The sequence below is a fragment of the Alosa alosa genome, chromosome 8 (genome assembly GCF_017589495.1).
Source record: "Alosa alosa isolate M-15738 ecotype Scorff River chromosome 8, AALO_Geno_1.1, whole genome shotgun sequence".
NCBI classification, from domain to species: domain Eukaryota; kingdom Metazoa; phylum Chordata; class Actinopteri; order Clupeiformes; family Clupeidae; genus Alosa; species Alosa alosa.
The window spans coordinates 3,466,169-3,481,482 of NC_063196.1; the positions used below are offsets into that span (position 1 = coordinate 3,466,169).

Below are 15,314 nucleotides of genomic sequence, written 5' to 3' on the forward strand. Positions count from 1 at the left end.
CCCCACACCGCAGCACTACCCCACCGGCTTCGGCGTCACCGCCATCCCCAACTACAACCGCTTACGCGCCGGGTTGCTTGGGGAGCATGACCGCTCGAGGGGTCATCCTCCTCGCACACCGACCTGCGCGACCCGCTGAGTGAACAGGTATAAGCAAACGCTTGGTGACCTTTGAACCTTTGGGAATGTGGATGCCCTTTATGCCTGATGTGCTCTAACTTCTGGCAGCAGAGGTAACTGTGGAATGTCCGGCTTGCTTTTGTCTGTGTGTGTGTGTGTGTGTGTGCGTATTGTTTTGTCGCGTGTGTGCGTAATGCAGGTTGTGTGTGTGTGTGCGTGTGTGTGTGCGTGTGCTCTTTGTCTTTGTTTACGTGGGTGATATTCCCGGTCAGGATATCCTCAAATGGATTTGCAGAGCCCCTGTCTGCTACTGTAGGGAAAACAGTATATTCACATGTTTCTCCGTGAGATTTCTTTTTCCTAACTGGGGATTATTTTTGTCCAAATTAATCCTAAACCACACAGTCACGGGGGACTGATGGGATTTTACATTTTTAATTTTCTCTTCGTTGAGAAATTGGGTACAGCTGTCCCACCCTCTCAACCAGATAAGCCATCAGTTGACTCCACTGTTTCCTCCAGCATCACAGGGATTGTTAATACTACTTGGGGTTATGCAACACAGAAACTCCTCTCTCACACAGGGGGGTGGGGATGTGTGTGTGTGTGTGTGTGTGTGTGTGTGTGTTGGCGGGGGGGCATTTCTCTCTGACTGACATTTCACTGAAAGCACAAGACATTAACATTTTCTGCTGCTCTGCTCTGACAAACAAAACCCTCCTTGCGTGACGCCACACTTTGACGTTGAGAGGATAATGGCTGAATGCTCATCACGAGATGGCTCTTTTCTAAACACACAAACACACACATAAAAAAAATAGGCTCCTTATCACACAGTTGGTGAGCCACGCAGAAGAACGGTGGCATGTGGTCAAACTGCAGTAAGAGTGCACGTCAGCAAGCAGGCGGCGGCCGCCCAGGGGCCCCTGCTGTGTCCATGTGAGCGCCCAGTGCGGCGCTGGAGAGGAGGTGAGGATCACAGCAGCAGGGCCCGGTCAGATGACTGTGTGCTTGTGCGCTCTGGCGGTCGGGGCTGTCGAGTAAACACAGGACAGCTCAACGCCCATGCACAGCCTCCTGACTCATGTGATCGGCCCCCGTAGCAGAGGTGGTGCTGAAGCTCCACTTCTGTGTGTTCATTTTTCACACACACACATACACCACACACACACACACACACTTACAAGGAGAGATTCAGAGGTTCTTGTCAGCATAAACACACACACTCACACACACACACACTTTTGCAGAGAGATGCAGGGGCACACACACGTCAGCACACATTCTCAGACGCACAATACACATGCCACTGTTTCACTGAGAAGCCTCCAGTGCTCTCTCAAACAGCCGCTCTGTCTCCACCCTTGGCCACATAACAGAACACTGTTTCGCTCAGGCACTCTGTGTCTTCACAATACATAGCCATTACACACACACACACACACACACACACACACACACACACACACACACACACACACACACACACACACACACACACACAAAAGCCATGGCCTTTGAAGTCACCTGAGTGATGTGTGATGAGCAGTTGTGTGCCTCTAGAGGAAGACTGCACAAAGCATCGCCTCCGCTTCATCATGAGCTCCTGCTAAGGGCCAATCACAGCGCTCCCCTCGTGTCTTGTGTGGTGGAGGAGTTGGCTCGCTCCCATCCTTAGAAGATCAAAAGAGATGGGGCTCGCTGATGAATGAACACTGGAGAGGACAACACACACACACACACACACACACACACACACACACACACACACACACTCTGGCCTCTTTTACATTAATAGTGCTTTCATTTGTGCATGCACGCACACACACCACACACACACCACACACACACACACACACACACACAGAGATACACAGACTCGCACACATTGCTGTGCTCCAGTGTTCATGGCTGACTTGAGGTCGACCACCCAATCCTGTGGTGGAAAATTTGTTCTGTCTGGATATCTTCATAGATCACTATGTAAATGGCTGCGAGATGCTGTGGCTAACTTCAGTCAGAGCTAGCATTAGCTTCTGTGTGAGTCAGAATGATGTGGCGCAGTGGGCTGTTTAAACAGCTGCTCTGGGGTCTGTCTGTGAGGCTCAAGCACCAGACCAAGCACCAGAGAGGAGCCTCTCCTTCAGCAGCAGAGAAAGAGGCTGATCAGAACTGGCAGACACAGGGAGGGACGCCTACCACCAACGTGTCGCCTCCCGGTAGCGTCTCTGGGCTCAGGTGGCCTGTTTTAGCCGTAAATCCCATCACGGCAGGCATGTAGTTGGCCAAGGGATTCCAACAGTGTTGAGTGGTCTTTTAATTTGAGCCCACAGAGGCTCTGGTAGTGCACCAGACCACAGCGGCCCGTGGGAACAATAAGCTTTTAAAGGTCTATTTTGCCTTTGCCTATGGAGGAAGAAATGATTTAGAAGGGCTGACACACCATCCCCCATCACACACACACACACACACACACACAGCCCTGCTGGGCCAGTTGATGGCATGGGGTATGCTTAGCATTAGACTCTTGTTCCATCATTTACCCAACGTCTCCAAATTAAAAATGGGTATTGAGTAAAAGAATGTTTTTTTTCCATGCTAGCTTACAGTGCACATTCAGTTCATCCACACAGAGCCTGGAGTCTGAGGTTCATTTGTTGGTAATCACCTCAGTGCTGATGCTGATATTTCCCTCTCTCCTTTCTCTCTCCTCTCTCTCTCTCTCTCTCTCTTCTTCTCTCGTTCTCTCTCCGTTTCACTCCATCTCTCCCTCGGCTGTCTCTCTGTGGCTCTGTTTCTCACCCTGTCTTCTTATCTCTCTCTCTCTCTCTCTCTCTCTCTCCCTACCTCCTACTCTGCACTCTTTCTTTTCCTCTCACTGCCTTTCTTTCCTTCTCTCTCTCTTCACCTCTCTGCTGTGGCAGGTGTCACTCTGTTCGTGGCTGTATGACTATGAGGCGCGCACTGAGGATGACCTGAGCTTCAGGAAAGGAGAGAAGTTTCAGATCATCAACAGCACGTGAGTAAATCAATCAGGTGTGTGTGTGTGTGTGTGTGTGTGTGTGTGTGTGTGTGTGTGTGTGAATGTGTTTGATGTAACGGAGCAGAGCTGCATACAGGCTGTGTGTGTGTGTGAGCACGGGTGGTTTTGTTCTTATGACGTGGACTTTGGCTCACTCGTCCCCCCCCCCCCGCCTTTGCTGCCTGAATGGTACGGCCCTGTGTTGTTCTTGAGTCTGCCCCGGACGGGCCTTCACTTTCAGCTGCCACAGGAAGTGTAGCGGCTCCGTTTCCTGTACCTGCCGCCGCCTCGGCTCAGTGCGGCCCTTTTTCCGCCTCAGTCAGCACACTAGACCGCCGCTAAATGAGGCGCACGGGGCGGAGCAGAGCAGTGTGGGGTGGGCCGTGGTGCGCCGCTCCAGACCTCGCGCACTCTCTCTCTCTCTCTGCCTCTCTCTCTCTGTATCTCTCTCTCTCTTTCTCTGTATCTCTCTGTCTCTCTCTTTCTCTGTATCTCTCTCTTTCTCTCTTTCTCTCTCTGTCTCTCTCTCTCTGTCTCTCTGTATCTCTCTGTCTCTCTCTCTCTCTGTCTCTCTCTCTCCCCCTCAGATGCCACAGGCGTTCCTGCCCACAGCACCACACTCCCCAGGCCCACAGTAAGGCTCACGGCACAGACAGGCCCTCTGCTCTGGCTCATGGTCAGGAACACTAGAGACAGACGACTCCCCATCTTAACCCCTCTGCACGGCATGGCGATGGACAGGAGCTTGTTTTGACAGGGGGAGGCCCGGCCCTGATAAGCCGAGGAGATGGATTTGAGCAGGCCGCGGCCGCACTGACAGACTCAAGCCCATGCGGTTTATCTTTGAGCCGTGACCCCGACATTCTCTCCCCCTCTCTCCCTCCGCCTCCAAACCTCTCGGCCCACCCTGGCCCCGCCTGGCCTTCACAGCGGGGCCTTTCCTGCCCGACCTCAGCGGTCAGTGCTTATCCTCCTCCTGTCTGGAAGGATGGAGACCACAGCGAGCCAGCCAGGCCTTATGCCCCCCCCCCCCCCCACACACACACACACACGTGCGCGCACACACTGCCCTCCACCCCTTCCCTCTTCCTGGTCCAGGCAGCCTGCCTGCCTGCTTTGGCACTGAGGGCTAAGAGAGAGGGGCTCTCCGCTGCCCCCTGCTGACCACTAGAGAGATGACATGCTTCAGGCCGGCTTAGCCCTCTGCTGGAGGTTGGCAGGCGCTAAACGGCAGATGCCGGGACATGTTGGTCACATGAGCAGCCATGGGTGGGGTGTGTGCGTGTCTGCGTGTGTGTGTGGGTGGGGGTGGATGTGACTAAGGGTTGTGTTGTGTGATGGCATTTCGAGGAAACAAAGCTCATCTTAATAGAAGAGGCTTTTTGTAACAGGAAATGATTAACATACAGAGATAAAAAAAAATCAGTCACACTTGTGAAATGTGAAATGTGAATTGCCCACCACTCTTCATGTCATGGTCAGTCAGTGATAGTGAATGAGATGGAATCAGCTGTTGGACTGCCCTCTCATTCACCTCGTCCTGTTTTGCTCAGCACCAGCTCTTGTTGTCATGTGAATGCTGAAACAGTGCTAGCGGTCAGAGGAGCCTCCTGGAGTTTGGAGTGCGCCCCCATCTTCTCTGGACATCCCTGCACCAGAGCCCACCACTGACTTGTGTTTTGATAGCTCTTGTTCTTTTGTGCATGTGGAATTCCACACACAGCCTTCTCCTCGCCAGAGCACAGAGATGGCCTTCCTCAGGGGAGGACATGTTTTGCATTAGTGGAGCAGGCCCTTTGTTTACTAGACTCGCTTGGAGCTTTTGTTTTTATTTAGTTTTTGTTTGTTTGTTTTTTTCTCTCCGCCCTCGTGGTTTGGTTAACGGGTTTGCTGGAGACAAAAGCATGGCAGTGACAGACAGTGCCCCTCCCTTGTCTCACCCCTCTCTTGTGGGGGAGAGAGAGAGACAGAGGGAGGGAGGAAGGGAAAGATGGAGGGACTCAGCTGGGGCTCTCCCAGAATGCCTCCCTCCCCCCTCCTCCTCCTCCTCCTCCTCCTCCTTCTCCTTCTCCTCCACACGGTGGACTCTCAGGAGGGCTGCTGGTCTCTCCTCTCCACACACAAAGCCGGAGCGCTGAGCGGCCTGTGCCTTTGATGTGGCCTGCAGGCACACTTACCCAGAGCACCACACTCCTTTGTGCTGGACAAAGACCCCCACCAGCTCATTATTCACTCATCTCCTCTCCCTTCCCTTCTCTTCTCTTCTCTTCTCTTCTCTTCTCTTCTCTTCCTTCCCTTCTCTTCTCTTCTCTTCTCTTCTCTTCTCTTCTCTTCTCTTCTCTTCTCTTCTCTTCTCTTCTCTTCTCTTCCCTTCTCTTCTCTTCTCTTCTCTTCTCTCCTCTTCTCTTGTCATCTTTTCCCTCCTCTCCTCTACTCACTCTCTTCCTCACTCCTTTCTATGTGCAGCAGAGGCATAGGGTGGTTAGATAGATCACCAGCTTGTGGTGTCACACACTCACAGTCATTCTAACATACGGTACATATATATATATATATATATATATATATATATATATATATATATATTGGATGATTGTGTGTGTGTGTGTGCTTGTGTGTGGTGTATGGGTTATGTGTGTATGTGAGTGTCTGTATGTATGCTGCTCATCTCTTTATTGTGTATTTGTATCGGGCCCTTTGTGTGTGTGTGTGTGTGTGTGTGTGTGTGTGTGTGTGTCTGGAGGAGTGAGAGGGGAGTGGTGGAGTGGAAGGGGAAGAGGAGAGGACCCTGAACACAAGTCATCATGTGATCATGTGAGGGGTTGATGGAGACAGGGAGTTGAGCCCGAGGTGAGGAGAGAGAGAGAGAGAGAGAGAAAGAGAGAGAGAAATGAGAAGAGAGAAGAAGTGGTCCTGTGACTGTAATGGCCTGTGTTGGCCTGAGGGCGAGAGGTTGTTTGGAGGTCTCTCTCTCCCTCGCTCCCTCACTCGAACTCTCGCTCTCTCTCATTCCTCCTCTCTCGCTCTTTCTCTCTCCCTCTCTCTCTTTCTTCCCCACTCTCGCTCTCTATCTCCTTCTCACTCTTTTTCAGCCAGCTGTCAAACATAATGCGGATCCTCACATTGATTCCCTGTGAACTTTGCGTGGACCACTTTTAATATTCACACATGCCTCATGAATAATTGAGAGAGGGTGGAGTGGTCCATGTGCTTTGCTCTGTAAATTAACAGGCTTGATATATGGCTGAACAGGCCATGTTTGATCACATACGCGCGCGCACACACACACACGCACACACACACATACGCACGCACACACACACATACACACACACACACTTATGATCCTGCTCCAACAGGACAGGATAAAGTCATTATGTTTGATTGTATTATTCATCCCAGTGTTTTATTTAATGCCAATGCTGTGGTTTATTATGCAGTGTTCTCCTTGTCATTATTGCATAACATCTACCTTTCACAGATGTGTCTGTCCATCCTGACAGATCTCTCTCTCTCTCTCCCTCTCCATCTCTCTCTCTCTCTCCATCTGTCTCTCCCTCAGGGAAGGGGACTGGTGGGACGCGCGCTCTCTCACTACGGGCGGAACCGGCTACATTCCTAGTAATTACGTGGCCCCCGTGGACTCCATCCAAGCCGAAGAGTAAGTGTTTTTCTTTCGCTCTTTTTCTCTCCCTCCCCCTCTCCTCCTCCCTCCTCCTCCTCCTCCTCCTCTTCTCCCGGTCTCTTGTCCTCCCCAGCTTGCAGGCAAGGCTGACATGGCATCATTCTAAGTGAGGAGTGACACGTCTGTTAACTAGCAGGGGGGAGACCCGCTGCCGCAAACAGCCCATTTCTGCCTGCCTGCCTGTCTATCTCTCTGTCTGTCTGTCTGTCTGTCTGTTGGTTTGTCGGGGAAAATGTCAGGGTAGGGACCAGGATGACTCCCATCGATCACAGCTGAAGTGTCAGGGTTATCATTGCACAGAACTTTTTGGAGTGTTAAACACAGACGGCAACAGGCGGTGAGACTAGGCGAAGATGTATACAGCGTGCCCTCCCATTCCACACACACACACACACAGACACACACACACACACACACACACACACACACACACACACTCCACCCCAAACTACCTCTCCCCTCCCACATGGCCTTGTTAAAATGACTTTTATTAGACACAGTAGATGCCACAGGAATTCAGGCTGAAGGCTATGTTGTCTGATATTAAAAAAAGAATGTCTGTTACAGACTGACAGGGAAAATGCTGGAGAAGAGATAGAATGAAAGAGAGAGAAAACGAGTTTTACAGACAATTGGAGTAAAAAGAGTTAGAGGTTTCTGGACAGTTTTCTCTCCAGTGGGAATCACATGGCAGTACTAGTGTGTTCTTCTGCCTTGAGCAGTGTCAGGAGCAAATCGCTGCTTATTTTACCAGAGGAGAGTTGGGCATCCACGTAGAAGTGTTGTAGCCTGAGGTTTGCTAGATCAGCCAAGTGATATTTAGTAGCTTTTGAAGTGTCGTGTCAACCTTTCAGACTATCATTTGACAACATTTCTATGGTTATCTGCTTCCTGTTGAGAGACACACATAAATAAAGATCTCGTGGAGCAGAAACTGGGTGTGCCATACCCAAACAGTGACGTTTTTCAGCTGCAGTGGACTAGCTTTGGGGCAGGGAGCCGAGCCTGCCCCCAGTGGCCTGTGTAATGGGATGTAATGAGTAGGGTGAGTGGTGACCACATCTCCAGCGCTTACAGTGGTGTCCTGTCCTGTGCTCTCCCCCTCTCACCACAGCTGGTACTTTGGCAAGCTGGGCCGGAAGGACGCCGAGAGGCAGCTGCTGTCCACAGGCAACCCCCGAGGCACCTATCTCATCCGCGAGAGTGAAACCACCAAAGGTACCCGCCAACGCCAACACCGCCCATGGATGCCCTCACCAAGCACACATAGCCTTTTATCTCAAGCTAACGCCAACACCGCCCATGCCCTCACCAAGCACACATAGCCTTTTATCTCAAGCTAACGCCAACACCACCCATGGATGCCCTCACCAAGCACACATAGCCTTTTATCTCAAGCTAACGCCAACACCGCCCATGCCCTCACCAAGCACACATAGCCTTTTATCTCAAGCTAACGCCAACACCACCCATGGATGCCCTCACCAAGCACACATAGCCTTTTATCTCAAGCTAACGCCAACACCGCCCATGCCCTCACCAAGCACACATAGCCTTTTTATCTCAAGTTAACGCCAACACCACCCATGGATGCCCTCACCAAGCACACATAGCCTTTTATCTCAAGCTAACGCCAACACCGCCCATGCCCTCACCAAGCACACATAGCCTTTTATCTCAAGCTAACGCCAACACCGCCCATGCCCTCACCAAGCACACATAGCCTTTTATCTCAAGCTAACGCCAACACCACCCATGGATGCCCTCACCAAGCACATATATATAGCCTTTTATCTCAAGCTAAGCGTAACACCACCCATGGATGCCCTCACCAAGCACATATAGCCTTTTATCTCAAGCTAACGCCAACACCGCCCATGCCCTCACCAAGCACACATAGCCTTTTATCTCAAGCTAACGCCAACACCACCCATGGATGCCCTCACCAAGCACATATAGCCTTTTATCTCAAGCTAACGCCAACACCGCCCATGCCCTCACCAAGCACACATAGCCTTTTATCTCAAGCTAACGCCAACACCACCCATGCCCTCACCAAGCACACATAGCCTTATATCTCAACACTAGCACCCACAAGTTTATACTACATAGCAAACAGCTAATGTCGCCCAGTAGGGCTCCATGAAGGTTTAGTGGCGTGAGGCATGAACATTAGCGCTAACACAGTTACTTGTTCCCCTCAGGGGCCTTCTCTCTGTCCATACGGGACTGGGACGACGTCAAAGGCGACCACGTGAAGCATTACAAGATCCGCAAACTGGACAGCGGCGGCTACTACATCACCACCCGAGCGCAGTTTGAGACGCTGCAGCAGCTGGTGCAGCACTACTCAGGTATGAGCCGCCGACTGACCAGCCGAGCCAACACACAACTCCGCAAGGACAACACAGAGAAGCGTAGACTCCCTCTGGACACAGCTATGAACAGGGCAGCACAGTCATTTTTGCACTGAACTGTTGACTGTATCTTCTGTTGCTAATGATTCTTTCTTTGGCCTGTACAGAATAAATAAAAACAGAACATTGTTTTTAGGAGCAGCAGACATAGAACTCATTTAAGATCCTGATATATTTAGTGTAAAATTGTGAAACAGTGAGTCCCTGAAAGTCTGGTTGATAGGCAGGACAGGTCATCCAGGCTACACTGCCCCCAGTGAACAGAACATTGTTTCTAGGAGCAGCAGACACAGAACTCATTTAAGATCCTGATATATTTAGTGTAATATTGTGAAACAGTGAGTCCCTGAAAGTCTGGTTGATAGGCAGGACAGGTCATCCAGGCTACACTGCCCCCAGCCATATAAGTGTTCTGTTTATGTGCACATTCTATGAAGCACACGGAGCCCCAAACACGGATGACTGAGTGTCAGGTTCATGTCAGTTGTACAGATGGGAAGAATGAGTGGAATGTTTTTTTGCATGGGATCGGATTTCCCCGTGTAGGAGGTTGCAGAGGAACACTGGCCCCTGTGATGACACTGTGTGGATTTATGATTGAATGATGCAAACAAACTTCTGTCCGACCCCACACACACACTCACACCACACACACACACACACACACACACACACACACACACACACACATACACACACACACACACACACACACACACACACACACACACACACACAAACACTAAGAACATGATGTTATTTCCTCAGCGCGCTCCAGTTAGCACATTGACTTATTGACGGTTAAATACGCTGAGACTGAACAGTATGGATTTTTGTGTATATGTGCCCCCATCAGTATCTGTATGTGTGTGTGTGTGTGTGTGTGTGTGTGTGTGTGTGTGTGTGTGTTTTTGTGTCGGTGTGTGTCCATGTCTAAGGCAGAAAGTATGTCTTTGCCACAATGCATTATCTGACTGTGCTCACTGCCCACTCTCTCCAGGTCTGGTAACACATGAGAGCGTCTTGGGTTTACTTGGGTTTACATCTCCAGCCCCTCTGCTATTGCCTTTCCATTCCTGCTCCTCTCCAACTACCCTTTTCCCTCTATCTTTCTCTCCGTGTGCCCCCCCCTCTCTCTCTCTCTCTCTCTCTCTCTCTCTCTCTTGCTCGCTCGCTCCCTCTCCTAATCTCTCAAATGAAAATGACTTTCTGCTGGGGTCTGAAGGCTCTTAATGTAAGCAAATGAGCAGTGGGAATGGGAGCTGGTGAGGACTTGTGTGTCCCAGGGTTGGCTGACTGGGATGGGAGAGTGGAGGGAAGAGCTCCACCCGTCTCCACAGCACGTCGCGGGCTCACTGATTCAACACGTGGTGCCCACCTATAGTGCCCGCCTACCTATAGTAGAATCTGGGGCTGCCTATAGCCAGCCCTCTTTATAAAGTGTCAACAGGTCACAACATGAAGGGAATGTGGTGGAGTAGGGAGAGAGGGGGGAGTGGGGGGTGGGGGAGTGGTTTGACCTTTGCAGAGTGTCTGTTGTGAGCTTTAGGCAGTGAGGCATCCATTATCGGGCTCCTTGCCCGCCCTGAGCAAACAACGGCAGTCGTTATCTTCAGGACGAGAGCCAGCCCCACCCCCCCCCCCCATCACGAGCGCCACTAAAATGACAGGAAATGGAAGGAGTCGGCTTGAAACTGCCACTAATCGATGGCATGCAAACGAGCCTCTCACCTGTCCCTTCCCTGCGAGAACCCTGCGGTCTGTCCTGAACCAAGCCCCGAGGCGAAGACATCACCGAGCCTCATCCCACGATGGGCTTTGCAGGGATTGTTGTTCAATTGATTCGGGCCTGTTGCGTAAGCTGCATTATCTGAATGGCAGGCTGCTGTAAGAACGAAACTCATCTCTCTGGACTCATTCACCAGCAGACAGACTCGGCGTAATAAGATGGCCAGGCGCGGTCAGCCTCAGCGTAATAAGATGGCCGTGGTGCACTGCAGGAAAGAGGGTGTCATAAATGCATTAGAAACATATGGGCAGTTAAGTGGTCCAGGGTGGTCATTGAGCAGGCAGACAGTATGGAGTCTTACACCATCAGTGTAGCTCTGGGCCACCATAAACAGGGTCTCTAAGTGCTGCAGAGAAATTGTTTTAAACCTTTGAATTTACCATCATAACACTTTCTCCAATCAATGAAGTATATGGCTCATCAGTAGACCAGCAGTGCAGAACCAAATAAGATGAGTCACCAAGGCAAGCCAAGTGAGTCCTCACAAAGGCAGTCATTGCAGGGTTTATTTTGTTCTTGTTTTTGTTGTGATTCACGACGAGGCCAGCACAACATCTAAACATCAACATGTTGTCATCCATTGCTTTGGCCGATGTTCTGCAAGAGAAATCCAACTGAAGGATTTCACAGGACACCTTTCAGCCAGTGTGTGGGATTAATGAGCCATGCACACCGTTTCAGACAGAGAGTGGGCCTATTTATTCTGCAGTGAAATGATCATGAGTGTGTGTGTGTGTGTGTGTGTGTGTGTGTGTGTGTGTGTGCAGGGCTGATAAGTGTGGCCTGTAGGGGAGAGTTGCAGCAGCAGGGAGATTAGATTAAAAATGTAGCCGCATCGCCTCCCTTGGTCCCCCTGCTACCTGCCACATCACCTGAAATCCACTCACAGCTTTTAGAAAAAGTGCTTTCATTTGCCAGCCGCAGATAGTGAATCAGGGCACAGCTTAAAGGCAGAGTGGATGGACATGCTCCATCCTTCCCTCTCTCTCTCTCTCCCTCTCTCTCTCTCTCTCTCTCTGTCTCTCTCCCTCCCTCTCTTTCTGGCTGATTGTGTGAGCAGTGTGCGTGCATTAGACAGATTAATGAGGGGCTGTGTGGCCTGCTGGCTGCTGCCATCTGGCCTCTGCAGTGTCGGCAACTGATTGGACAGGACTACCTGAGCTCATCTCTGTGTGTCTCGCTCCGAACACACACTGGCTGACCGGGAGGCCGGACTTTAAGCTCTTTACCTAACTCACCTCGGCATTCTCTCCCTGTCTCCAAAATGCAATCATCCCCCACCACCCACTTGGCTTTTTTGTATGGTTTAATTCACCTATTCACAGATTATTGACTATTCATGTTATTAAAATACACATAGTTGACAATATCGATGGAAAACGGCAAAAAGTCATACTTCTTGTGAAAAAGCAAGTGGTTGTGTTTGAAACCAGGTCAGTGTGGGCATATTGTGGCAGATCCATGAATAATGCAGCTTATTTTTCCATGACTCAGAAGAAGATCCTGCGGTGTGACTAGAAGTGAGATGGGTCAACTCAACCAGCTGCTCTGACTTTAATACTGCTCTGCTTATGCTGTGCTCTGCCTCTAAGCCTGTCTCTCTTCTCTCTTTCACCTTATGTGTGTGTTTTATGTGTGTGTGTGTGTGTGCGTGTGCGTGTGCGTGTGTGTGTGTGTGTGTGTGTGTGTGTGTGTGTGTGTGTGTGTGTGTGTGTTTTGTGTGTGTGTGGTCCATGTGCGCTCCCTGCTTGCGGTGCCCCCACACACAGAGCGGGCAGCAGGGCTGTGCTGTCGCTTGGTGGTGCCCTGCCACAAAGGAATGCCCCGTCTGACCGACCTGTCCGTCAAAACCAAAGATGTGTGGGAGATCCCGCGGGAGTCGCTGCAGCTCATCAAGCGTCTGGGGAATGGGCAGTTTGGGGAGGTCTGGATGGGTACGGGCAAGACTCCGTCACGTACAAACCCCAACCCCTCCCGACCCACGCGGCGGCCGAGCAGGAGCCTGCTGGACTGCCCCCCGAGGAGCCCCGGACACACTGGTGCACGTCTCACCGGTTCCACACATTCCACCTCCGGCTCCCGAGGCCAAACTTCTTGTTCTAATCACTTGAAGTGTTTGGGGAGGGTGACCTGGTGCTATTTGCATATAACAGCTCAAGTGTAAATACCTGCACACTCCCCACGCCACCGAGACGTGCACCGCTGGGCTCCTTGGGCACCTCCAGCGCTGGCTCCTGGCCCGCCCCGCTTTGCATGTTCCACTCCCTGGTAGTTAACCCTTTGTGTGCCTTGCCTTCCTTCCCTCCCCTGTAGAGAGTGCGGATGGTTTGTGCTTTAATTTAACGTCCGTGTGTGTGAACTACACGCCTGACACTGTGGGCCTGACCCACGATGCCTGGGAAATCGTCAGGAGCTCTCTTGAGCTGGAAGTAAAGCTGGGGGCGGGATGTTTTGCTGATGTGTGGTGTGGTAAGGCAATAATGATCCATCCCTTTTTATCCATCCCTATTTCTCTTTTACCTCCATCTATCTTGAAGGGTATCTTGGAAGGACGAGAAATGTATAACTTTGTTCTTTTTCATTTGGAATTTGATAGACCAAATGTCAAACATTGGCATTTGTCATCTAATGACAGTTAATAGTACCAAATAGACTAAAGTTTGTCACACAACCCACTTGGATAAATTATGAAGTCAGTATAACATATGGTTAATCCATAAAGGGTTTTTTCCAGGATACCCAGAATTAATCTTCTTTTCTGTGCAAGTGGTTAATTTGTGCATTTAGGGGCCTGAGGCTAAGGTTCACCTTCTCTAATGCCCCGGGGGCTCCCAGCATTGTGTTCCACACCCCAGTGTGTGTACCTGTTTAGTGTGTGTGTGTGTGTGTGTGTGTGTGTGTGTGTGTGTGTGTGTATGTGTGTGTGTGTGTGCGTGTGTGTGTGTGTGTGTGTGTGTGTGTGTGTGTGAGGAATGAATTAGACAAGGGAAGACTTTGTTAGATCAGCTACCCCCTAAATCAAACCTGCTGTCAGAGACATGCATGTCATATCCAAAGTCTCTAGCATTCTGTCTTGCCTTTAAGCCATAGATGACATATCTGTTTACTTATCTTTTCAGAGGAATACATGACTGAACATATAGCTGGCTCTCACTCCCTATCTCAATCCTAGACCACATACAGCACACTCTACCATGGCGGCGTACCGAGAGGTCGCTCCTGCAGTAACTGAATGACTCACCTTAATCAGTGTGCAGAGGATTATCCACTCCAGGGTTATTAGTGCGCTTTGGGCCTCATTCCCACACAGGCCCTCATCCTCCTGTTCAGTCAAGCCAGACGACACAAATATGCATTAGGTATTGCAATGGCTTGAAAATCCAAATTGGCAAACTGTAAACCTGGGAGTATCCATGAGAGTGCATATCAAAGAGTGTGTGTAGTTGGGCCATCTATGTCAAGTAAAGGCAAGCAGAATCCCATGTTTTGGTGTTGTGAGTCTCTTTGAGAAATCAAAGTTCTACTCCTGGGTATGGAGGCAGGATGTAGACTCACCCTGTGTGTGGTCTGTTGGGCGCCAGGCACGTGGAACGGCACCACTAAGGTGGCGGTGAAGACCCTGAAGCCGGGCACCATGTCCCCCGAGTCCTTCCTGGAGGAGGCCCAGATCATGAAGAAGCTGCGGCACGACAAGCTGGTGCAGCTGTACGCTGTGGTGTCCGAGGAGCCCATCTACATCGTCACCGAGTACATGGGCAAAGGTCAGTGGTCGCCGCCATGGCAACGCAGTTTGGCCAGAGTTTGTAAGAAAATGTACACTCAAAGACATAACAATGCTTCAAACAGACCATATAAAAACTTTGAGGAATTTTGAGAATTTTGAGAGCCATTTAAGCACTTTGTATGGTACATTCTCTGGTAATATTATCCTCTGTTTTGTAAGTGTAGAATGAGACCTTTCTCGTTAAAAATTCCTGTCTTTGAGCAGCCTGGTTAAAATGTTTACGGAGAAAGTTGAGGAGAGAAATTAAGCTTCATCACAGCTTCCCACTAAAACCTCCCTAGCTCTGTTCTCTCCACTTCTCCTGCATTGATGTTTTCTCCAGAACCACAGCATTGTGCTGCTATTTTTAACTTTTAACAGCCTTTTTGTTCTAAGAAAGAGGCCATCTAAGCAAGCCACAACAAAGCCTCACGGAAAAAAAATGTTTTAGTTTGAGTGAGCCTCTGGAACTCCTGATGCAAATCACATTGGGCTACATTAGCGACCAGCATTTATTT

General features: G+C 50.3%; 1 protein-coding gene across 1 annotated transcript in view; it reads left to right on the forward strand.

The window, feature by feature from the left end:
- Positions 1–15,314, forward strand: part of fynb (FYN proto-oncogene, Src family tyrosine kinase b) — a 54,137-nt gene that overhangs the window by 35,689 nt on the left and 3,134 nt on the right. Inside the window, exons 3-10 of the mRNA XM_048250502.1 lie at positions 1–101; positions 1,003–1,160; positions 3,045–3,139; positions 6,705–6,803; positions 7,942–8,045; positions 9,032–9,181; positions 12,803–12,967; positions 14,615–14,794. The exon at positions 1–101 is cut by the window's left edge and continues 108 nt beyond it. Coding sequence (XP_048106459.1) covers positions 1–101; positions 1,003–1,160; positions 3,045–3,139; positions 6,705–6,803; positions 7,942–8,045; positions 9,032–9,181; positions 12,803–12,967; positions 14,615–14,794 — 1,052 coding nt within the window. The remainder of the gene's footprint in view (positions 102–1,002; positions 1,161–3,044; positions 3,140–6,704; positions 6,804–7,941; positions 8,046–9,031; positions 9,182–12,802; positions 12,968–14,614; positions 14,795–15,314) is intronic.